Raw genomic sequence first — 26065 nt, forward strand, 5'->3', positions numbered from 1 at the left:
TCTAATAAACCTCTTTCAAAAAGGAGTGTTAGGCTCACCTCTGTTAGGCTGCCAGACTGCTATGTTGGGTGAAAATGAGACAGTCTCAAGGCAGCTTAGTGACTGATAGTGAAATTTGGAAGCGCATCAAACAGTTTGAAACTGCTTTTGTTACACACACAAAAAATGGGGGAGGAGTAGATCGTCTTGAAGATAGCCAAGGAATGATGAAGCTAGGGTTTTTTTTTTTTTTTTTCTCATAAAACCACCCCTTTCTTCCACACTAAGCCCTAGGGCTGTTATACTCAAAAATAAAATGAAGATTCAGAAAAATTCAAGTGACACTCAGGAGTGGTCTAGGCAAGGTAATGTAAGTTAAGGTTGAAGTGCATTGGCAGAACTGGATATGAGGATTTGGCTAGGGATTGAACAACATTCTGTACTTGCCTTCTACACCAGCTGAAGTCAGGCTGTTGTTTCACTTTCATGAGCACTGAAATTCACCATTCGCCCCTGCCCCCCAAATGCTAGGTGTAAATCATAACATTTGTACTGTTCATTCAGAAAAGAAAGGACTTGTAGTTGATAAGCTTGTGAGAACACTGTCCTCTGGTACTACCCAGTCTGTAAATTGTTTGTCATTTAATAGTTGTTACAAGCACCCCGGAGCACCTTTTTCTCTACATGTCCTTGCACTTGTGACCATTGCTTTCAACTATCAGTGACTCAGTTGTGATCTAATTTTCCCTGCATCCCCCCCACAAATCTGGTATTCCTATTATTTTCACTCTTTGAATTCACAAATGCTGACTCACAAAGCTGAGGTTACAGAAGATTCTTCAGCACATTACATGAAACAACCCCACATCATACTATACTTTTGCCACTACACTTTTGATGTGCCTCACTTTGGGACATTTCCTTCTGTTTCTGAGCCTATTGGCACCATTGTAAAATCCTCTCCAATCACTGGTGCTACTCATCCTCTGTTTCCTAAGGCCAGAGCTCAGGTTACTGCTACTATAAACATCAAGGCTCTGTTCTTGCTTTAATGTTGGGACCAAGCTTGCAGCATCCTATGGAAAAATAAGCCTTATTGTCTCCTTCTCATCTAAATGCTCTCGTGCAACATAGCATGATGATGTGATGCTATGTTCAAACACTTCAATTTTGCTTTTAAATGACTAACTCCACACCACTGTGTTATCCTGTGTGACAAGTAGCCATGCAAACATTCATACTGAAATGTATTGCTTCTGTTCTAGGGCAGCAGTGCACTTTCTTCAGTGTGAAATAAGGACTCTCAAATGTGCTGTGAGGGTAGCCACACACTTTTCCTCTGAGGTGGAAAGCACCCACGTGGCTATGACTCACTCATTGTTCTCGCTAGTCCCAATAAATCAAATGCAGACTTAAAACCTGCTACACCCAACTGTCCAAATTGTGATAATTAGCAGAGGAACAGACAGTTAAAAATGTAACTGCTACTGTACATTTCCACATTCCTTTCGGTAAAGGACATGTAAATCGTAGTGCAGCTGTTTTGGTAACTGAAATGGCTCCCCAGGTTGCTTTTGGTTTGTCACAAAGCATCATAGCACAGTAGCATTAGCATTGCTGTAGCAAGGGTCATGTAAACATGTGAAAGAAAGAGCCAAGCTATGTTCTAGTTCAGGGGTCAGCAACCTCTGGCACCGGCGGGAAGCTGTGGCCAGTACGTCTCTCAGTCCGCGCCACTTCCCGCAGCCTTCATTGGTCTGGAACGGCGAACCGCGGCCAGTGGGAGCAGCGATCGGCTGAACCTGCAGAGGCGGCAAGTAAACAAAGTGGTCCGGCCCGCCAGGGTGCTTACCCTGGTGAGCCGCGTGCCAGAGGTTGCTGACCCCTGTTCTAGTTTCACTATGTTCAAAAATACATTTGGTCACTATTGTGGCTGCTGTAGTGAAAGAATGGAAATTAATCTGTTTATAGGAAAGAAAATGAAAGATTAATAGAATTTTCCCAAACAATTTTTATGCTGGACTTGAGCACAATGGATAGATGCTGTTGCCGCAATTTATCTGTTTAAAAATTATCATGTAAGAAAATTCCCTTGCTCAGTTATCGTTCCAGATAGTTTTGTGTGTGCATGTACCTTCAATGCACATTGTACACTGAATTTTCAATTTAATATATTTTATGAAATAGATTATTAGTAATAGTTATTTTTGTCTGTTCCTTCTGTAGGTAGAATGGCTCGTGTTTTTGTGTATGGAACCCTTAAAAAAGGCCAGCCCAACTACCAGCACATGAAAAATGGTACCCATGGGAGAACAAAATTCCAAGGCAGGGGACGCACCATGGAGAAATACCCTTTGGTGATTGCAGGAAAATATAACATTCCTTTTTTGCTGAACATCCCAGGAACTGGACACCATGTTACTGGAGAGATTTATTCTCTTGATGACCAGATGCTGCAATTCCTTGACGAATTTGAAGGTTGCCCAGACATGTATCAACGTACTCCAGTGAGAATTGTAGTAGTAGAGTGGGAAGGTAAAAGCAGTGCACCTGAAGAGAGGCCAGCTGTTAACAGCATTATGGAATGCTTTATGTACAGCACAACTACCTACCAGCCAGAGTGGATAAATCTCCCTTACTATGACAATTATGATTCCTTAGGGAATCATGGTCTTCATTATGTGCTACGTGAAAGTAGAGATTAAAAATGGAAGGTAACACAATGTATTAAGAAAATGCACTAAACACATGTTGATCACAAGCCTCTCTCAAGTAAATCTAGAATACTTTTATTGAAGCACCTAAGACCTTTTGTAACCTTTCTAACCACAAAAGCATTGATTCTAACATCATTATCATAGAGATACAGACTCTAATGCCAAGCCTGGCAAAATTTTACTTGTTCCCTCGGCCAAGATGAATAATTGTTTTTGATGGGTGAGTAAAATACTTTGTGTTTGGGTTTTTTCTTTCTTTTGTAAAATCAAGGTAAAAGGGCAGCTGAGTAGAAGGGTTCTTCACGCTAACTGGTAAAGTTTCATGTCAGTTTTGTAAAACTGGTAAAACAATAGTGCTACTGCAAGATAATGAAATATGGCTGATTTCAGTATATTGGAAAAACAGCTCAGATCACTTCACGACACTCCTCAGTCAGTATGTGTCTCACAAGAAAACAATTACATCTATGTCAAATGCTGTAAGAAAAAAAAAAAGTGATAGAAAAAGTAGTAAAGAGAATTAAAAAAGCCTGAAAATAGAATGAACTTCTCACTGCGAGGTGTAACAACCTGTGCTGAATTTTGTCTGTTAAAGCTAACTTGATTGTAACAATTGTTTGTAAGATCCACTGGGTTTATAAAATGTATTAGGCTAAAATCTTGGGAATGTACAGGAGTTAAATTTAAAATGTTTTTATTTTGTCCCACTAGACCATACCAGCACTTTTGGTGCCATTACAGTCTACTGAGTAAATGTGTGCTCAGGGACTTTGTAAAAGCTGATTTTTAGCTGCCCAATACATTATAGGACTGTTTTAGCAAAGTACTTAGTGATATAATAGCTCATAAGTCTCTAGGAAATCTTTAATGCAAAAATCACAAATACATGAAACTGAACTGTTTTTTTGTAAGCAAAGCCCTTTTTAAAATATTTTTTAAATGTAAAAAAGGATTTAGTCCTTTTTTTCTTTTGCACTATTTAGGCAAACACTTTTTTCTCTTGCTGCTTGATACCTAGTAGGTCCTCTACTTTGCATGTAATATTCACAGAGCACATGCTACATTCATTGTACAAACCTGTCAATGAGGGGAGGGTGTGTGTGTGAAATGTAATCTGTAGAATAAGGCAAATTACACTTGGTGTGGTTCCTTGCACTGGGGATACAACACCAAGGTTATAGATGAGGGATCGGCAACCTTTGGCATGCGGCTTGCCAGGGTACGCCCCCTGGCGGGCTGGGCCAGTTTGTTTACCTGCCACATCTATGAGTTCGGCTGATCACGGCTCCCACTGGCTGTGGTTCGCCGCTTCAGGCCAATGGGGGCGACGGGAAGCAGTGGCCAGCGCATCCCTCGCACTGCTTCCCGCTTCTGATGACAATGGGAGAGTTGCACACTGATCCAGGGAAGAATATGTTCTTATTAAATAATTGTAACATTGTTGTATGCAGAATCACATGGAAAAATTATATACTTTTAACCATGCCACTAAGATCAATAGGGCTTTTATTTCAGGCTGCCTGACAGTTAATTTTTCTTCAAAACTGTAAGGGCTAAAAACATTTTTACTGAAACTTGGAAGAATCTTGTATGGTTTCTTGCTAAATATCTCAAGCAGACAGTTCTATCACATACTGCTGTAAAACTAGGACAGTGGAATGGATACACTGTTGAATACTGAATTAAGTATAGTGATGCTTGACCAAGTAAAGTGGTCCAAGTATAGGACAGGGAGGGGGCATGTCTACATTACAATCTAGGTTAGTAATTACTGGGGTGGCTGATGTCCATGCTACTCACCAAGAGCACTTCCATTGAGTGAAGAGGGGCAGTCGGGGGGCAGAGACCCAGGGCTCTCAGCTCCCCAGTAGGATCAGGGGGAAGCCACACCCAGAGTCCAGTCAGGGAACTGAGAGCCCCGGGGGAGACAGCTGATGTAAGTAACATAGCGTCTACGTTGACACTGCGTCACCCTAACTACACTCCCATAAGCCCTATGCCTCTGGTGGAGGTGCAGTTGGAGTTATGTGGGTGTAGTAGGTATCCTATTGGCCAGAGCAAGGCTGTAGTGTAGACAGTGACATAATTAGGTTGACATAAGTTGCCTTATGTTGACCTAACTATAGCATAGGTTAGGGCTTAGTCAGGATAGGCTTCAGGCCTGCCTGAATTACTCTTTCTGTGGCCTTAGACAAATCACTAAGGGCTTGAGGTAGAAGTAACTCAGAAATCAAGGACATACTCTCAGCCAAACTGGAGATAGCCCAGTAGTAAGGTTCTAATGTCACTTTCACCCTGAAATGAAAATACCTCTTGGATCAAAACACTTCAAGCAAAGTGGGCCTTTGACTTTCATTTTCTGTTAGATAGAAATTTACCTAAATCCCATTGAGGAAAATTTCTAAGTCACTTAAATAATTTTGAAAATTTTACCCTTCTCCATTATGGAGGGGCCGCAGGCATGCTAGATAGGAGGAGGAGATCTTTCTAGTAATTGTAATGGTTAGCTACTATAGACACTAGGAGAGAAACTGGTGGCATTCCTACCCAAAGCAAAATAAACTACTACTACTACTCCCCTCCTAGGGACTCTCTTGGGTAGCAGTACAATCCAGAGCAGGGCTGATGACAGAATTAGGCTCACGGGATAAACACTTGAACTGAGACTGCAGCAACCAGGTTTGTGGGAGCTGCACCCAGCAGGCTTAGGGTTTAATGCAGTCTTGTAACTGTGGGTGGGGTGGGGTGGAAAGAAACCTCTGCAAAACTACCTAAAGTGAGGATTCAGCTCCATGGCAGGCAGTCTTTAAATGTGGAACCTGTTTACTTTCAGGGTGATCTCTGCCATTCAAGAGAGCAGGGGTGCTGCTGGTCAAAGGTCAGTAACCACTATCTACAGCGGCATGTTAGGATGCTGGAGAAATTAATTTTAGTTTAGAATAGAGTATAAACAAAGATCCAACTTCAATTGATGATTCAAAGTAGTTTCAGATTTTGTACAACTTTCTTTCCCTCTGGTTATTTGTAAGTAAAATAATGCAATTCTTATACTGCAGCTTTACAAGAACATGTTTAAGCAGAGCATAAGTTACCAGTTTGGTAACAACTTTCAGTAAACACTCTGGCTCACGCTTCCTTTTGCCTGCAGTAGACACTAATCACAAATGCTCTTTTGTTTTAAAACCAATTGAAAATGTTCTGCACAAAATACACCTGACTACTACCTCAGCTGGCCTGAGGCTCTAGAAGTAATGTGAGGGGGGTTTTCACCAGGAATCACAGTCCTTTCAGCTTTGTAAGAACCACAGTAGGTTACTGGAGACATACATACATTCATTTTTACCAGTCAGGAATATAGACTTGCTTCTCTTCCTTTATAGCATCAACCAACGATGGACTATGTTTAGAATATCTGCTGCATTTTTTTTTTGTCTTGGTGGTGGTAGACTTGTTCCACATTTTCCAATTTACAGACATTTTCTAGGTAGAGGCTTCAAAATTCTATGCCTTACAATGCATCTGAACAGAAATCAAGCACTTAGTAGTTATTGTTTAGGGGAAATTGCTCTGTTTACTTTTTCACTTTTATCAACTATTCTGTACAGTGGAGCTCATGCACATTTGAAATGGCAGTGGCTGACATTGAATATTATGTACTTTAAAATACATTCAAAGAGGCTTTACTTAAGCAGAAATGTTCAATTTTTATTGATTTGTATTTGATACTGAAAATCAGGAGAATTACAAATCTTATATGTACAATTATTTATAGAAATAAAAATCTGACATCCATTGGCGGTCTTAATATTTGTCTGCTGGATAGAGAATGTCACTCATAAATACGACTGTATAAAATTTGCTCCATAGGAATGTCTGTTTTACAACCTTCATTTTACATGCTGGATATAAATAGAGTTAATTGAACTGTATGATGATATGAAGGAAGCATGTTTCATTCCAGTTCGATGAGCAGATCTCCTTCCCCAACAGTCTCACCAGCTTTACAGTGCACAGCTTTCACCTACAGTGTGAAGGTGACAAGAATTATTAAATCTTCCCTGAAAACATGTCTGTGTGAGTTCTTTAGCATGCGCAACCTACACTAGTGCATCTACCTGAATGTACAGTACATACACAGAATAAATGACGGATTGCTGAGTCAGTAAGAATACTATACTATAATACCTAGCGCTTTATCAGTAGATCTCCAAGCACTTCACAATCTTAGGGTGACACTTTCTGCAAGGCAGCCACACAACCTTAATACTACCCCAGAGAGATGTCAAGAAGAACTCAGAACATCACTGTTACCCCTTCCTAAAAAAATTAAAAATAAAATAAAAAGTAAAAATAAAAAGGTTAAAAAGTCAAAGAACCATAGTTGTCAAATAAATGCAATTGTATATTCAGTTTACTCTTATGTTCACAAAGTCAGTTTCCTGACTATTTCTTTTTTTTTTTTTTAAACTAGTCCCACATACCCAGTATATGGGATTGCAGAGTATAGAGCATGTTTTATTTCAATATGTCCAGCTCAACATCTTGTAGTAGCTGAAGACCCTACACTGGCAAGAACATAGTGGGATTTTTTTTAAAACAGATTTTTATTTCTAAATCAGTTTTCCTCAAACCTGCCAGACCCATACATCTGAATCTTTTAAATAGCTACTTTTAAATTCTGAATGCAAAAAGATCCCCCAAAATTAGTGTGAAAACACTTTACTTAATTAAAAAAACACTTGTCTGTTCTCACAGCAGTTTCAGCAAATGGGATCCCCTATGCTTTCTGAAATTTACTGGAGTCACCTTGGCCAACGCCTATTTCTGACACATGTAGAGTCTAGAACCTTCATCAGGCAACCAAATTGCTCCCTCATTTTTATTCATTTTACAAACATCCATAATAGATGCAAATTAAATAAAACCCAAGCCACTTGTTTTAGCAGTTCAGAATATAAAAATGGATTTTGGATGTGGAAGACAATTCAGACAAAAAAAGGGAAACTGAATATCTTCCAGCTGAAACCAATGAAACTGCGGCATGAACTAGATTCAAAGGAACAAATCTAGTCCAGCACCAAGAGTACCAAAACACATCTCTGCAAAGGCATTAAGTTGTATTTGCTGTGGGAACCATAACTGTGAACTTTAGAATGTTTGACCATGTCATTGGTTTTTCACATTCGATAAATAAAATAATTATATTCTAATAGCTTTAGTGAACTGACACTGTTTTACTATCTACATCTCCAAATTGTTTTTATTTTCTTAAATTACATCATTTTATTTTAAAATGGAGACTCCTGTGGGGGTATACAACGAGACCACTTAGAGCTTAGATCCTACTTAAATCCTGCTTTAAAGGTTTAAGAGGGACATAAATGACATATTGGGCATGGTACAGGCCAAATTTTACCCATATGCAGGGGGGAAGGGCATCTGGACAGAGGAATAGAACATTACTGCTATCAGGAGGTGTGCAGGAACTTGGGAGGAAGCTCAGAGGCTGGCTAGGGGGTCACAAAATGAATCAGTCAAAGCGAAGGCAAGGGTGGGAATATGTAAAGGTTAATTTAAACTAAGAAAGAAGGAAAATAGAATTTAAGTAACCACTGCAATATGAGAATAGATTAAAAACAATGAGTAAATAAATGAGAATTAAGGAGAAACAAGTAAAGATCAAAACTAAACTGTAACAAATATTAAAAATGAAAAGTAATAAATGTAAAAGAAAAATTAAACCTGGTCTTACAGCAAAAGAATTAATACCAAGAGGCTAATAGTCAAGGGACAACATTACAGTAATAGGAAAGAACGAGAGAGGCATTCACGTTTTGCTCTCTTGTCCTCTTGCCATATTTTGTTTATCTAGGTCATGGTCCTGTGCCAGGATCTGCTAGTATCACAGTACATGAAGTTAAACATGTATGTGTTTGCAGGACTGAGGTCTTACATTGTTTATTCTTTGCAGCAGGGATCTGTCTGTAAAGAGCCTAGAACACTTCTGGACACTCCACGTTTAACAACGTCCTCATCAAAAAATGCTCAGTCCGGAACCTGTTACTTTTTTTAAAGCAATATTCTTTTCTAGGGTAACACCACTCATCTACACTACTGATGTATTTCCCATACCTTGTTCCAAGTATCAGGACAATGTGAAATTAATGTACGTTTAATTAATTTAATTGCAAAAAAGATCTCTGCTGTTAACTGCTCTCTGAAAATATGGAATTTGGAGAACTGGCTGCAGCTCCTCTAATCCTTCAAATCAATCTGAATTGCTCTATCTTAAGGAACAAATCATTTTGAAGAACTCATTTACATTAATTTTTGCAGCCTGTAAAACCACTGCATGCTGTGTCATCTAAGTCTTGTAACTCTCTAATAGCTTTCCAGGCAGATGTAAACGTTAAAAATTAAAGGTACCTCATTTTGAAAGATCTAGAAAATGAAAAACAATTGTACTTCTAATACTTTAACTACCACAGCCCTCCTCTCTTGTTTTTGTACATTCTGTCCAATTTGACAAGTGACATGCAGTTTAAAAAGATGAGACGAAGCATACCTTGCCAGTTTTAGCAGCGATCATACTGTTCTGCATTTTCATAGCTTCAATTACACAAATCTCCTGCCCTTCTGAGACCTGGTAAAATTAAAGCAGCATAAAAAATGAGGATAGAAGACTTAAATGCGCTAAACTTGCATCTTCTGTCTGCAGAATAAAGTGATTAATTCCTTAGGCAAAGTTTATCAAAGTCTAAAAAGTTTTTCCACAGAAAAGCTGAAACCAAGTTGTCATATAGAAGTCCACAGCACAAGAAGTGCGAGATGCCATGGTTACCTTTAGCTAATCAAAATTAAAACAGAAAAGGAATCAATTACGTAGTGGGTAGAGGAGGAAGAAGAAAAAGAAACAAAACAAAAACAAAGTGATCCCCTCCAATCCCACATTTGCAACTTGAACTTTCCAAACTCACACTTTCCAGCAGCCATCACACTCTGACATCAATAAAGGCCAGAACAAAATTTAATTTGTGTGGTTTTTGACTGTGGAGCCACTGCTGTACTTCCCTGGCTCAGATCCATATGGATACTAATCCTGATTCAGGAGCCAATAAGTTTCTTGGCATTAGTCCTATGGAGCATGGACTAGGGCCTTTGACTAGTGCAGAGCAAGAATGCACACCTTTGCACGTCACTATATGGATGGTAGCTGATGCCTTTGGACTGCTTAGAGGGAAACACCAATTTTTATCCACCTGGGAGGGCTCTCCGAGGCAAAATGACAATTTTCACCACAGCTGACAGCTCTTAAAGGGAAACTCTCAAGTTTCCTCTTTCAGCTTATTTGCACTGTGCTAACAGACATATACAAACTCAAGGTCATAAGCAACCCACTGTGTAGCTCTACTTTTGGGCTGACTGTGGCTAGGAATCAGATTCTCTCTTCAGCGCCTTTGACTATGCAAAGGAAATAAGCCACTTGAGGTTTTATGCTGGTTATGCAGGTTACCCATTTACGGTGGTGGGGGGAACCTTCATGGTCCAAATTCATCGCTGGTGTAATCCCACAGACTACAAGGATTGTTTTGGAAACCCTGTGATGATCATCGGAGATGGCAGTCAACAGATTTACACTTTGGATGGAAGAAGCTGGGCCCTGTGTGCCAGTTGTCATGCCTTTGTGGTTTTGTTCAGTGTAAGGATGAACTTTCCTGAGACATCTGGGTAATCTTCATGGGTTTCCACTGTGTTTCTTATATTACACGCAGTTTTAGTGCCTTTGAACTCTGTCCTCTTTTCCTGCACTGTTCAGATGGTGGTATTTTTTGGTACACAAACACGAAGGGATGTGATTCACAGTGATGGTCTATGCAGTCTTGGGCATGTTGCTTGTCTCTGTGTATTGTAACCTGGTATCCTAGGACCCGTTAGTGAGGGTGTACTATCCAACAGAGAGATATGAGGGCAGTCAGCAAAGAAACCATGGCTGTGAATACATTGAGTGTCTAAATGACTTTTCTTATGAAGTTATGTACTGAAGATATGCATCTCCCCTAACTCTGTTCTGGGCTGGTGTGTCCCCTGCTGAAACATCCAGGATCCTGAGGCAAGCCAGAGAGAGATTTATTACTTCTAGATTAAAAAGCTTCTGCACTATCCCTCTGTCAGACTTACCAACAGCAGGATGAGAGTTTTGGAATAAGAGCAGAAAACATTGGCTCTAAGAACTCTGCATTCTAACCAGATATGCTGAACAATTAACATGAACCATTGTAAATACAGAAATTCTGTCATGAGAGTCAGGTGAGCAGTTTAAGTAATTAACACTGAGATTCTATGTATGGTACCAAACACTTGTTCTTTATTACCAGTTATGTCTCTATCCCATCTCTGCCTATCAAACCATTCACCCCCCCGGGAGTACAAACAAGAGAAATCAAAACCAAACCCACCCACATTACAGTTTAGCTACAGTTGAGACACCAACCTACTAAAGAAAGAAAATTCAGAGATTTAAGACCATTCCATTACTGCACTCTTAGAAAAGCTTTACAGTCAAGGGCCATGAACAGAGGACTGGGCTCCAGGAATTCATAAAATGCTCATCCCGGCTCTGCAACTGATTTTCAATGTGACCATGGGCAAATCGCTTAGGCCACAATTTTCAAAGCCGAGTTCTCAAAGTTAGACATCTAAAGCAGCAAAGTCAATGGGAGCGGTGACAAGAGCTCTGAAAAACATCTGGGCATTTAGGGGCCTAAATATGGATTTGGTGCTTAATGTCAAGCACACAAGTTGTCCCAAGCTCCTGTGCAATTCAGTTTCACAGTCTGTAAAATGGATCACTTGGTCAGATGGTTGGCACATTAATCAGTTAATGTTTATGCAGAGCCTTAAAAATGTATTAACTGTCTAAATGCTAAGTAGAGTTGTCTCTGTGCACGTCAGGTACTGCAGTGCAAATGGATGGAAATGAGTGAGAATCAGTATTCTGTATTCCTTGGCTTCTGTTTGATGCCCCAAATTCAATGTAGTATTTTTGTGTTTGATATAGATGTGTGTTTACAGGGATGATAATAAAAGAGTTGGGCTTTATAAAGAAATCAAAAAAATCCAACACACAAAAGTAACTTAGTCAATATCTAGTATTCTTATTCATTTAGAAGACAGAGCGTGCTTTTTGTAAGTACCCAAAGTTAAAATGCTGTGACAGTACTTCTGATAATGTGCAATTTGTTTAAAACTACTTGGTGAAAGCATCACTTAAGCACAGAAGTTTAATCACAGTTCTTTTGTTAAATCTTTATGATTCCTTTCATTGTACAATCCTAAAATTAGGCATCTGTATCTCTATTTTCTTTTGGGCTTTGTCCAATTTCTTTCATTACATAATTGTGTGTATCCTTTAGCCTGTCCGTATTATTTAGACTGTAAATGAAGATCTTAGTGGTGTGTACAACTTCTTCCTTCCTCATTTATTTAAGGATTAATCCGGGCTTTTTAAAGTATTATGCCTTTTTTCACATGTTCTATTTCTTCCCTATATATGTTAAACAATTAAATCCAATTTTGATTCACAATCATCTTTACGTTTTAAATTTATAGGGACAAGTCATTGATGACCCAAATTTGTCAAAACAAACAAATAAATAACCCCAAAATTCTGATTAGTTTGCACTGGCTCAGACCAATTTGTTCTGTTTGTTAAAAAGAAACAAGGATTTTTTTGTTTTGTTTTAATAGATTTATGCTATATAAAATCTACATTTAAATTGCTTGGATTAATGTGAATATGAAAATGGACAAGTTAGATTTAGTTTCTAGAATGCATTTTTAGTGTAACTCCGAATATTTCAATAGTTAATTTTTTAAATCCACTTTAATTTTTTAAGCAGATCCAAAAATGAAAGGAATTGAAGAGAAGGGAACCTAATATCCAACTGCTTCTAACAATAGAGATATGAAATTTTGGAATAGCAAATCCCATTTTAACTCTTTCTCTGTCTAATTTAGGGACTGCATGGTCTTATTTATCCAATCTTAAAGAAAGATTACAGACAATATGTGGAACTGTCTTCAGTGTTTTTCTAACCAAATAATTCAGGATGAGGAGTGGAAGTGGAACTTGAAAAGTAGCAACCTTGAGCTATTTTCATTATGCATACAGGAGGAACATAAGGATTAATTGTACTCCCAGAGATGGCTCTTTAAAATTCAGAGGTACAATAAGACATCTGAGGGCATTACTACTGAGAGATCTTTGTGAGTATAGTACATGTCTCTAAGACTTTTGTGAATCATTTGATAAAGACTTAATGATTGTGACAGGATGTCTTCAATGTTAGGCTTACAAAATGGTCACAAGTCCCACAAGTCTTTTTGATAAACCCAATCAGCACTGATGTATTTCTCCACTCTATGTCTAATTGGTGTAAAGTTTGTAGATCTGAATCTTGTATCTTTCATCCAGCTTACTGCGTCCTCTCCTTTGACATAGGGTCAAGGTTCACATTCGCATCCGATTATCAAAGTAGCACTCATTAAGCAGCAGCCTGCCTTGCACCAAAATGAGTTAGCTTGAAGGAAAACTCAGCCCATTTACTCAGCAGATTTTAGCATTTTAAGGAGGCCTGAATGTCACACAGTATTGCTACATTTTGAAGAGTTTCAGACATCTCCAGCTGATGATTAATTGTAAGTGATGGGAAATAAAATCCAGTAAAGCCAGCTGCTTGCCATGGTCGGCAAAATTACTATAATGGATATAGGCTGCCAATTTTCCAGTTTTACTGGCAAGTCTTCCAAGTGTAATTAAGGGAAGTTATAAATGATATGGAAATCTATCAAGTCCCATTTATTTTCAGAGGACTCTTTCCCCCAGAGACTTTTATGTTCAAGCTTATAGTTTGCTTTGTTGTGCTAATAATTTAAACCACTTCTTATTTCTGATTAAAGCCCCCAATATCCTTCATAAGAAGTTAGATCCACTTCTTTCACAAAGATTTAAAGAAACAGAACCCTTTTTAAGTTGTGTTTGTGAAATAAGCGCAGCTCTTGTTTCCTCTGTGCTGCATCTTAGGTATCTACCTACTTTTTGGATTTCAAACCATGAATAGCCTTGAGGAGACCGCAAAGATTTTGGGGGTTAGAGTTGACTTTTTTGGATTTCTCTATTTAAAAAAAATTAAGATTGTAGAAACTACCTTTCATGCTAGGCATTTAGCAGAAGGTGGTTTTCCTCGCTAACGTTGTTTGATTTGGAATAAAAGCATGAAAATGATGTGCAAAGGCCTAAAATTGGAGATGTAAAGGATGACTGCACAGTATTCCATTTCTCAATTTCATCCTTCAGAGCCACAAAATGGGGGTGATACAGTTACTGGATGAGATTTACAGTAACAGCTGTGGTCTTCCCACACAAGGGAGGACCTTCTAATGGGCTAAGGTCTGTTTTGAACAGACGGGGAGTAACAAAACAAGGTTCCCTATTAAGGGTGTGCAGTAATATTTCTGATAAAGAAAATGAGAGTAGTCAGATTGCTTTTAAAAGACCCAAATCCCCTTCTGCTGTTAAAAAATGGAATTATGTTAGAAAGTGCTAACTGCTAAATAAATAAAAGACTAAAGGGATGTAAATGCAGGAGAAGTTTTTTTTTAAAATCTACTCTCTAGCAACTGTAAAGAATGCATAGGAACCAGTGCCAGTGGCATATGGCTTTCTACTGTGCTAAACATTCAGACAAAAGACAGGTTCATCAGTCATTGGTGTATCTGGATAAAAAATTAGCTTCTGATGGATGGTATTTAGAGCTTACCTGCTGCTAGTACATTACCAGAGAAACACAGGTTTTGAAACCCACATGACATTAGAAACTGCCGACCATGAATACAACACGTGCAAGCACTCATAATGTATGCCAGGTTATACAAAATAATAAATAAGCTATTTAAACCCTCTGCCTAAAATTGGGCCCGCTGCAAGGAACCCTGGGTCAGTCCTACACAGGCCAATTAATGCACAGCATCTGCTGTATAGAAGCAGTGCATGAAGCATTTCCCAATGATTTCAGCAATTAAAAGAAAACTGTTTCCTGCCTGTTCTGACAGCAACTGTGTTCAATGCAACAGTGAGCACCAAATCATTGTGTGCAGCTGAAAAAATTAAGTCTTTTTTTTTTTTTTGAGAAGGGGGTGGGTGGGATGAAGATTTCTTATGGAACAGGATAGTTCTTTTGTTGTCCTACATTCTGTGTTTTTCTGCCAAATTAGACAGAAGGCTCCGAGGGCTTACAGGGCCCTCTACAGTATCACCTTCTGGTGCACTGTGGCTCCCTAAAAAGATGGATCAATATCAACCCTGCTGATTTGTCTACAAAAGTGAAAATCCTTCAATTACATTTTTAATACCATTGTATTTAGAACACAGGTGTTTGAATGCAACACATTTTTAAGGCTCTTAGATCTGAAGAAAAGCCCAGTAATATCCACAAGCAAAAAGTATCTCTGATTTGGTTAAAAGCGCAGTTAGAATCTGATTTTAATCCTGTCTCCTTTCTGAGCCTGGGGGGGGGGGGGGGGGAGGGTAGAGGGAGGCTGGTAAATATCGCTCAATATTCCCATAATTTCCACACTCGCATCCCCACATATTTATGTATACCGAGAATGGACAATGGGAGACTATGCAATAATAAAGCAACAATCAAGCAACCTTGAACGTACAAAATATTGCATATGCTTTTTCAAAATTAATACAAACAGTACAACTTGTAATCGTTATGGTTGCAAGAACATTATATGGTACATTAAAGCCGTGTTCCTTTTGTGCACTGAGGTATGTAGAAAGTACTTGAAAATAATGCTCAGTGTTACTTTTTTTAATGTTCTTTTTTTTTTTTAAATAACTTAGTCCATTTTGGTATCATTGCCCTCCCATGATGTCCTTTCTCTATGACTTGTTGGCATTCTGGCAGCAAGCACCTAAGTAGAAAACAAATCAGGAGGAATTGGATGAGCAGCAATTGAAATTCCTTGACGTTGTCCAAATCTGTGTAAAATAATTAGTGCAGGTTTCCCCTTCCTTCCAAATTAACTTGGAAACAGAAGCTATAGAGTTGAAAATATAATTAGCAGCAATTAACAGTGCTTGACAGATGATTATTCAACTTTTTATGCCACACTCCTTTAATGAATGAATGTAGGTATAGCACATCCCAGATTTTCTGACCTCTGATTAACCGAAGGTCAGTGACGTCCTCCTGACAGCAATGAGCACTGGTCATTGCACCCCCACTTATCCAAAACACTAGTTTTTCCAATGGTTTCAGAAATTTCCAAAACTTTTTTGGGGAAGCTGATGTGCTACATATGTATTTTGGTGGTAGCAGTTACCACCAAATACTACACACATAGATGGTCTTGACAGCCTAAGACAAAGGCTAGTTTCTGTTTTAGACACAAATATTTTGATTTAACAGTGATCTTTTAAAAGTTCTTATGAATTTGGTAAAACAGCCACAATTTTTTTTAGAGAGGCATCTACACATTTTTCTCTAGTAAGGCCTTCTAATTATTTATGAATTGTTTCTTATTATTACTACAATAGAATTTCACCTTTAATAAAACCCCACTCCCAAAGAATCTTCAATGTATGTGATTACATAAAGAAATAAGTAAAATTATTAAAGTCAACTGTATATAGAAGAATGCAATCTTAGACCAATATAAATGTTACATTAAACAACATACACTTTTAACAAGTAATACATTTTGAAAATAGTGGACACTTATTAGCATAAATCACAATAGAAAAATCAGTTAATCTAACTATTGCCTTCAACCTTGTTGTATCAGCATGGTGGGAATCTTGGAATGTTTTTGCTATTTGAATGTTATAGTTTTTCGAAATTGTAAAAATGGTTTCAGCTTCAGTTTACTGATAATTTTCCTTACAATAAGACACAAAAACTATAATGAAATGTATATGTTTGTAATTAATTAATGTACAAACATATAACGAAATGCATAAAAGGGCAAGTGAGATTCCTGATCATGTTTGATCAAGTTCATAATCTATCTCTTTCAGAAATATGCAGCTAACATCCACACTGGGAACACTGCACACACACAAAAAAAGGAAAAAATGAACAGAAAGCAATAATTGTACCCGCAAATTATTGGTTTATTCACAACTGGAGTGGAGAATGTGTATGGTTTGTGAAATATGCGGGTATATTAAATAATATCATAGATTTCTATGTAAAAGGTATACATTAAATTACCAACCCCATTCCTTCTGTTTTCCATTTTGGTTATTCCCCCCAGCTGGAATAAGAATTATTATGGACATAAAGTAAAAAAAAAAAAAAAAAAAAAGACAAATCTACTTTATTTAGATTTTTGGGACTGAATTGCAAATAAGGTTTGAAACTACAAGTGAAGTGGTGAAAAGCAACAGGTAGCGTATAAAAGCCCAATATCTTATTTTACAAGAATTTACAATGTAATGAGGAATGTATGTGTTTGGGTGGCGGTTTTGTTTTTTGTGGAGGTTTTGTTTTTTCACTCTAAATATTTTAAAGTTAAAAACTCAGACTGGACATGTTTGTAATCCACGCAAGCCTTTTTCTAGACTTTACTGCCAGAGGATTTGAATTCAATTTACAATAAAATCTCCCAATTCGTTTCTAGCCTAGCAGCATTAAGTAGTTTTGCAAAATGAATTTAGCCAACACATCTCACTTCAGCAGTTTTAAACAATCCTCAGGCTTTTAATCTTAATTCTGAAATTACTCAAATCAGTTAAATTCCATAATATATTAATATTTGGGGGGGGGAAACTGTCTTGTGCATTCTCAGTAGACAGACATCTGCTATTCAAGCAAAAGTTTTAAATTACAAATTACAGCTTCACTTTAAAGTCATGGTAGTTTTGTTAAATGAGAAATGTCCATTTAAAAAAGTAATTTGACATGATAATATTCCCAAATCATGATGGTCTTACATTTATTGAAAAAAAAAAATCTTGAAAATTGAGATAACAATCCTTAATTACAGAGAAACCTCTAACAGTCTTCTTATGGCTGTAATAATATACAAACAAATTAAATAAAAAACAAATCCATGTTGTGTCTGGACATTTTATCCACAATCACTTTTCTTTTGTATATATTTGTAGATGCCCAAAGAAAATAATTAAACTGATTTATCCAACTCTGCAGGCTATAGATTACTAAATAGTGTCTGGCTTATTAATGCCACCTATTTCTAGTTACTGTGTTTTTTTAAAAAAGTTTTTATTTCAGATACATGCAAAATTGAAAAAGTAAAAATAATATTTTCAGAGGGCCATTGAGACCTTTACGATCAATTATTGTTGCCGTATACAATGACTAGCAAACTCAGAAGAGTTATGAAGAGAACCCATTTTGGGAGCACCCTGGCAGGTTTTCTGTAACCATGATACAACATTGGAGCTATGCACACAGAACTATAATATCTTTTGCTTCCCATATTCCCGATTCACTCTACAGCATTCTTTACACACAGAGCTCAAAGCAGAATATCAGAGCGGAAAATAATATACAAAGGATTAGTAAACACTGTTTTATTCTGCCCTCAGTGCTTAATACAGAATGTCTGTGCAGCTCAGAATGAGTTTTTAAATGTTGTTGTATTTTTTGTAATTGTTACAAGATTAAAAATTGTATCTGTAGCATTTTACTGGAGGTTTATGAAGATGGCAATGTACACAATCCGTGCCTGGGGGCCAACTGTGCTCCTGCTGAAGTCAATTTGAGCAAGATCAATGCCTAGGCTATGATTTTGAATGTGTATAACCTCTCCTGTCTCATCTAACACTGCCAATGTCCTGAATTTTGACTATACCAAATGGCCTCTTAACAACAGGCTTTCATTCTAATATGTACTTCTTTATAATAACCCCCTTCACAGAAAATTAAAATGGATGTGCTTTACTAGAGAGACAGTGCTATCATTACAAATAAGATATAAAAGTTTAGCCTAAACTGAAGACTCATCTGCTAAATATCATCATCTTTTTCTCATTCGGAGAGTTTTCAAATTCACAATACTTTTGTTGTTCACATTACTTTGTTTTTAACTGTTCCCAGTGACAAGCAAGTGACATTTAATTACATCCCTCAGATAACGTGGGGAAAATGGTAAGGAAAGAAGAAAGCAATGATAAAGCTAAAAAAAAATCAGGAGAAGTCCTACTCCTCTTCGTATGACAAGTAATGCTTTCCCCTAGTGGGAATCGAGCAGAGCAGAAGGCTGTGCACTACTTCTTTGGCAGAAGTGAATTCCAAACTGGTTATCAGATTCGCTGGGGCACACACATACAGCCTTCTATCATGCTTCAGCAGCCCAAAGCGTTTTTCATAAATAGCAGCCAAAAGAGAACATTATTTTATTGAAAGGCAACGATATAAAGTCTGAGAAAAGCTAATGAAGAGACCATCGCTGGCTTCTCATTTGGCAAGGACACAGAGAGACACTAACCAACACCATGTGTTTTACCTGGCCAAGCAAAATGCCCATAACGAAATGGCTGATAATAAAGACAGTTGTAAATGCAGCCATTCAAACAAAGATGATGTGCCCCCTCACTAGGAGTTTCTTTTCTATTGTAATGTTACCTCTGAAGTATGGCTAATGTAGACTATCTCCCAATGCTATTGAAGTCTCTGAAAATAATCGCTTGGAGAGCACAGCCCTGGTGCAGAGACTGTTATATGATCTTCCAATAATATTTAGCATAGGTCACAAGTTAAAAAAAATCTTGGAACAGCTAATAACAATGCCGTTTTATCCATAATAGCTATAACCTGAATGAAAACTAGGAACAGCATCTGATTTTTCCCTGCTTTGCAGCTGCATTGTTTTCAGACACCATTACCATTTTAACTGGTAAATACAGCTGGAAATACAAAGATGACTTAAATTCTTTAGTCAGCCTGAAAAAAAAGGAGGATCAGAACACATTCAAGCAGTGGGACAAAAAGGTTTGTATTTATCAGAGAGCTACAGTTCCCTGTTCATCGTGCCTTGAACAGCTGTAGTGAGTGAACCTAGTTCTGATGGACAGCCAAGACATGTAATCTGAATCACACCATCCCACTGCTTATTCAGTGCAGATAGCTGATACTACCTCCGCTCCTTTTTAAAGTTTTGACACTAGTCCTGGAAAGGAAGGATTTAAGTTAAACCCTTTCCAATAACGCAAGTGTGTTTTTGTAATTAAAGCCACACAATTAGCATTGACAAGCTCAGGGCGGCAGAACAGAGATTATGCTGTTCAAGTGCTCTGCCACTCAGTGCCTCCAGCAAAAAGCTGCAGGAGAGGAAGAGAGAAAAAAATCCTCACACATTATTTAACAACTTGTACTCTTGCACTGCACCACTTGTGGATTTGTACAGGGAGGTTTTTAATTCCTTGGCCGTGGCCCCATCCCCCCATGGTTCTATTCCTTCAAGACCACAAAATATTTGTCAGGCACAAGGAAAACATTTTATAACATCCAGCAGAATTAACTTTTTTTAAACCCATTCCATTTATACTATCAAAAGTGTAACGTAAAAACGGTTCAGTCTTGCAATATTGAAATACCTTGAAAACATTATCTTTCCTCCCACAAAAACAAATATTTGCTTAGTACCTTACTCACTAGGCAACTCTTACTGCCTCTACATAGAAGCAGTGGGTTTCACTCTCCACACGATGAGATGAATCGGTTGTAGGCAGTCAGTTTTCCAACCAGCTTTTAGGCAGATCTCAAGACTAGCTGTTTGCTAACTATTAACAACTGACCATTCATTTTTATTCTTGACAGATTGCTAATACTTTGCTGTAAACAACACATGATTTACTAATAAGCTTTTCTGATCGCTTGTGAAAGAGGCATCTGAGTGTTTCAGGCCTTGATCCTGCAGACACTCCCACACAATTCACTTTACACCAGTGAGTAATCCAGCTCACTTCCTGTGCATAAAGTCACTTCCCAGGCATAAGAGTTTGTTAAGATTCAGTGGTGAAACAGGTTCATTTTAAGTGAATTCAACAGTTTTTAAAAGTGCACATTTAACAACTTTTGCCACAAGCAGCAATTACAACAGTCAAGAAATATTCAGACCTCTGCCACGTGACACAGTGGAGTTTTCCTTTCAGTTGCATTTTTACCGAACTGGAATCAGTTCAGATTTTGTGTGTGTGTGTGTGTGTGTGTGTGTGTACATACATACATTTTATTTATATTTAATTAACATAATATAAACATATAGATATTAACATATTAAATATAAACGTATGGAGGCAAAGCCCCACTTTCCTGGATCTCTGCACCTGGAGCTTTTATTTCCGCTGTCTCCTATCAACAGAGAGAAATGTCCATATGTATGCTGTGTAAAAGCAGAGAAAGCTGCATGGAAATTTGTAAAACAAGGTGAAGCACTAATTTTATAGGGCCACACCTTTTGAGATTAAACATGTAATTTGGGGTCCTTATCCAGCTTGTACTCAACCTCTCTCTGAAGTCAGGATTGTACCCTGGGGGTATGTCTGCACATCAAAACAAACAAACAAAATACGGCAGATGTCTCAAAGCCAGGGTCAACTGACTCGGGGTCATGGGGCTCATGTTGTGGGGCTAAAAACAGCAATGTAGACTTTGGGCTCAGGCCTGGTCTCACTGTGTTTTAGAGCCCAGATTCCAGAACCTGGGCCCCAACCTGTGTCTGCATTGCTATTCTAAGCCCTGCAGCACAAGCCCCAGGTCCGTTGACCCGGACTCTGAAGACTTGCTGCTGCTGGTCTTTTTTTGCTTCATAGACGTACTCTTGGATTATAAATTCAGGGATCAGGATTTTCTATTTGCCTGTAAAGTGCCACATGTCTATTTATGGTACTGTCTAAACAATAACAATACTAAGCACTTTAGACTCAGGCCTGTGTTGCTTCATTCTAATGTCCCCTATCCCAGTATAACATCACCCCCTTCAACGCTGTAAGTTGGCTCCGATTCAAGTCTCTTAATGTGGTTGTGCTCGGAGGTCACACAAAACTGAGTAATGTAAAGCATAACTCTCAAACATCACATTTTTTTCTAGTTCTGTGTGGTGGAAAAGAATGGAAACCCCCAGGATAGTGGTGATGTGTCCTGTTACCCTCCTCTCCCTAGATTTTGCTCCTTGGACAGAGTGAGGGAATCGCCTACAGAGATTTCTTACTTAGCATGGAATGCTCCCTTCAGGAATGTGTGAATCACAGTACTCCTGTCCTGACACTAAAGGACAACAGTTTTTTTTTTTTAAATCAAGTAACTCTTCCCCAGGACACATCTATCCTGTTTCACCTAAACATGAAGGTTGTATTTGACAACTACAGTACTTAACTGGTCCATGGCAGAAAATCAAGCAACCTCCCCCACCACAATCAACAAAAAGTTTCTTCCTGCCAGGGCATTTGTTACAGGATAGCATGCTATCCAGATAAGTGTTTGCTCTCACCCAACTATGAAAGTTCCCCCCACCCCAATGTAATTTGAAAGTACAGCTTAAACAGAGGAATAAACAACGGATAATGAAAAAGAAGCAAGCAATGCACACACACAATCATACTCTCCAGACAATGTTACAAAAGAAAGTTCTGTAAAGGAGACTGGCTCAGATTTTCAATTATACTGTGGAGAAAACTGTGTGGAATATAGTATAAAATTATATATAGCAAAAGAGCCTCTCTTACCAAGTCCCCAAGCTTTACAGAAACCGCCACCACTGCTCCAGGCATTGGTGATCTCAAAATACTGGTTGTATCCTCCACTGCTTTCTCTGGCATGTATTTACTCAACTCTGCAGCAAGCTTGGTCAGTATTCGTAACTTGTACTTAAGGAAAAGACAAAAAGAAAAATGTTTTAAAATATTTAATCTCGTGTGAATTCTTTGTAATGATCTAAAAGTCTTGCACTGATATACTATTTGTATGACAACATAAGAGATGGTGTTTTTATACTATACACACATTATCTATACTGTATGGAACTGTCTAAAGTTTGAATCCGTGTCACAATTTTCACTACCTGAGTATACGGACAAAGGTAAAAATACAGGACAACCCAAACAGCAGCACTGAGTAACTAAAAGGGCAATATTGGATTAATAATCTGGTTAACACATTTCAGGTTCTTTTTTTTCCCCCCCAAAGGGAAAAAAGATTAAAATTTAAAAATAATTTTAAAAAGAGAAAATATCCTTTTTCTCACCAAATCCTACTCTGAGTTACCCTGGTTTAGGTCTGGAGTAATTAAATGGAATAATTTCAGATACACACCTGTGTGTCACTGAGCAGAATTAACTTAGCCCTGAATTACTAACGCCTCCCTAGACTATTAACAATGAATTAATTTTAAAACATTACTTTACTTTGTACTATTCAGTGTTTGCAGCTTACACTTCATTCAGCTTTTGCAATCAAAACAGATCAGACAATTTCACTTCCATAATATCGTGTACAAGCATAGTGCTGCAAACAAGGCATGGAAATGTCCTATTGGTAGTTCTATGTGAGGTAAGAATGAATAGAACCCTTCTAGGATAAGGGTGATGTGTCCTGTTCAACCTAAACTATTTAACTGTTTTTGTCTAAATTTAAAAAGAAAAAATATTTCTATGATGTTTTATAAATTAACAAAACAAAACAAAACGCCAGGGCCTGAACTATCTAACAGCATCCCTTTAAACTAAACCTTTCTGAAACTATGTACATTTGTATGTCAATATCCCTTTTTACTTCAGTTCTTAAAAACCTGTGTACACTTTCATGGACATTTCATTGAGTTTGTGAGAATTTTTCTTCAAATCTGCTGCAGTGCATGTGAAACTGAATGTAGAAATCCAGTAGATGGCAGCAGGTCTCTGTGAGAAACTCCTTGATCTCCCAACATCAACTGAGAGTGAAGAACAGCATTGCACTACATCAATCATTTAAACAAAGGTTTCAATAATAAGTGGTGTAGGCTTAAGTTCATTTAAAATTCAAATGTGTATTTTGATGAGGTAAAGTTTAACACCTTTTAAAAAATATATTGTCTACTGAAATAGTTAACCATTGTTTTGTTAAATGGAGTCTTTCTACTTTTCATTTTTATACAAAATGACACAGATGAAGGCAAAGGGGAGTCTAACTTCTGCTTCCACAGGGAGTAAAATGGGATACTCGGAAAAGACAATGGTAAGCTAATTAACTGCAGTGGAAATCTTTAAAAAACAGCTTTTTGAAGATACACATTGTTTGGTTTTAACAGAGGGTTATCATCCTACATAAATGCTGTCCGGATAGATGGAACATGTGCAGTGAACAATGTAACCATTTGGTTGGAAAATATTTGGAACTCAGAAATATGAGATACAATTTATATGAAACAAATAAAACCTCTGAATTTAGTCATGTGCCACAGTAATAAACAAAGCTATACCCACCACCTGGAGATTTTCGGACTCTCACCAAAATATGTATGCCTTGAGTACGTCTGATGCTGCACATATGAGCCTGCACCACTTTGTATATAAAAAGCTGCTTTAACTGAAAACATCCTGCTGGCATCATGCTGTCAATTAGAGTGTGGCGTGTACATTTTTCAAAAACAAAATAAGGTAAGTTATTTACCTTTCTGCACAAATGACTAAATTGAATGCAGTGAGCTGCTTGCCATGTCCCTTTAAAAAAATAACCATGTGCGTGTATGCACACTTGTGGGGGGTGGGAGAAGATACCTAGAGGAGATTTGATAACATAAGTTGCAAGCAGAATTGCGACAATGTGACAGGTCAAATAATAACATCTTATGCATGTTTCTTTACTCTTGAGTGTGTGTGTTGCAATCAAGACATACAAGTGTCTGCCAGTTTCTGAAGGATATGATCCTTAAGTGAAATTACAGTGCAAATAAAAGCTTTTTGCTCCTATTTAAATTCATCTGAGTCATAAGTGGCAGGGGAAAAAAGCTAGCAGAGTGCATTCTGCTGTCAATCTAATAAACATTCTGTGCAGAGGGACTATTTATCAAAGATAAATTGTACTTAAAAGTCCTTCATTAAATCTATGGGGGGGAATATAATTACACCAAATTGCACAGTTTCAGTATCCATGGTTAGTGTCTGCTTTGTACTCATAGTTTGAAAATAATAATAATAAAAAACTAGGTCTTGGAAGAAAACAAAAATAAGTTAGCTTTCTGGACTGGCAGAAATGGTGTTAGAGATTACTTTGATATAGTTTTCAGAAGTTATGCCTACCCTCCATTTGGTTTTCTAAGTATTATATAGATTGATTCTTCTGCACTGCCCAACCTCAAAATTTAAACTTTAAATGCAGGGGGGGAAATCTGCTTTAATTCCAAGGAACAAGCCGTCTTACAACATTTTACTGAGGTTGAAATACTTAAAGTAATTCCCCACCCACATCAAAACCTGAAGCAATGCAGGGGGATGGGAGACAGGGAGAGTGTCCTGCTGTATGTTGCACGTTAAAGCTCAATTTTCCATACCAAGTTATAGTATCCCTACCAACCAAATACTCAGTTTTTACCATCTTTATAATTTTCATATCTTTTACATTCCTTTCTCTGCAGGACTCCTGCTTTGCTTGGAATGAGATGTGAGAGTCAGTAAACTAACAGCTTTCAAATGCAGGTCTTTGTTATTGATGAACTGTTCCTTTTCCTTTTGTATTTGTTTATTGTTCTTTAGTCTGTTTTGGGGATAAGAGAGTTATTGTAATCTAAAAGTACAAAATAACAACAGTAAACTTCTCAGGAAAGGCCTTTTTTGGTGCAGTTGGCTAACAAATGACCTTTCAGAATATAAAAAAGAAGACAAAGCACCAGAGAGAAGGTTCCTTCTTTAAGGTTATCTTTGATGTATTTCTACTTTCTGCTGGACCCCACTAAATCCCCACATAAGCATTCCTTTGTAAAGCTCTCTCTTAGCTCTCAGAAACCATATTACAGAGAGGGGGTCAGTGAGCTCTTGATCCTAACCTGAGACATACACACGTGGCTTGATGAGAACTGCAAAGGCCTTAGGAAGACCAAACTAATCATACAATGCCTACAGATGTCTCTAAAACAAAGACAATTAAGGACATACCAAAAATGTCTGTATCACACAGTTAATACTGTTAGGTTTCAGAGTAGCAGCCGTGTTAGTCTGTATCCGCAAAAAGAACAGGAGTACTTGTGGCACCTTAGAGACTAACACATTTATTAGAGCATAAGCTTTCGTGGGCTACAACCCACTTCTTCGGATGCTATATGCAAGTTAATACTGTTGCACTTTTGCTTTGCTGAATTAA

At 37.8% G+C, this 26065-nt stretch overlaps 2 protein-coding genes across 6 annotated transcripts in view; one reads left to right on the forward strand and one right to left on the reverse strand.

The window, feature by feature from the left end:
• Positions 1-3174, forward strand: part of GGACT (gamma-glutamylamine cyclotransferase) — a 44205-nt gene extending 41031 nt beyond the window's left edge. Inside the window, exon 2 of the mRNA XM_065423210.1 lies at positions 2206-3174. Coding sequence (XP_065279282.1) covers positions 2211-2684 — 474 coding nt within the window. The 5' untranslated portion in view covers positions 2206-2210 and the 3' untranslated portion in view covers positions 2685-3174. The remainder of the gene's footprint in view (positions 1-2205) is intronic.
• Positions 3175-6648: 3474 nt separating this feature from the next.
• Positions 6649-26065, reverse strand: part of PCCA (propionyl-CoA carboxylase subunit alpha) — a 421040-nt gene continuing 401623 nt past the window's right edge. For 4 of the 5 annotated variants that reach the window (XM_065409497.1, XM_065409531.1, XM_065409513.1 and 1 more), the window contains 3 exons: positions 22459-22599; positions 9262-9339; positions 6649-6717 (listed from right to left, as the gene is read on the reverse strand). In XM_065409497.1, the coding sequence (XP_065265569.1) occupies positions 6649-6717; positions 9262-9339; positions 22459-22599 (288 nt within the window). The remainder of the gene's footprint in view (positions 6718-9261; positions 9340-22458; positions 22600-26065) is intronic. The other variant, XM_065409521.1, reaches the window with a different exon arrangement.

The sequence above is a fragment of the Emys orbicularis genome, chromosome 1 (assembly GCF_028017835.1).
Source record: "Emys orbicularis isolate rEmyOrb1 chromosome 1, rEmyOrb1.hap1, whole genome shotgun sequence".
Lineage (NCBI taxonomy): Eukaryota > Metazoa > Chordata > Testudines > Emydidae > Emys > Emys orbicularis.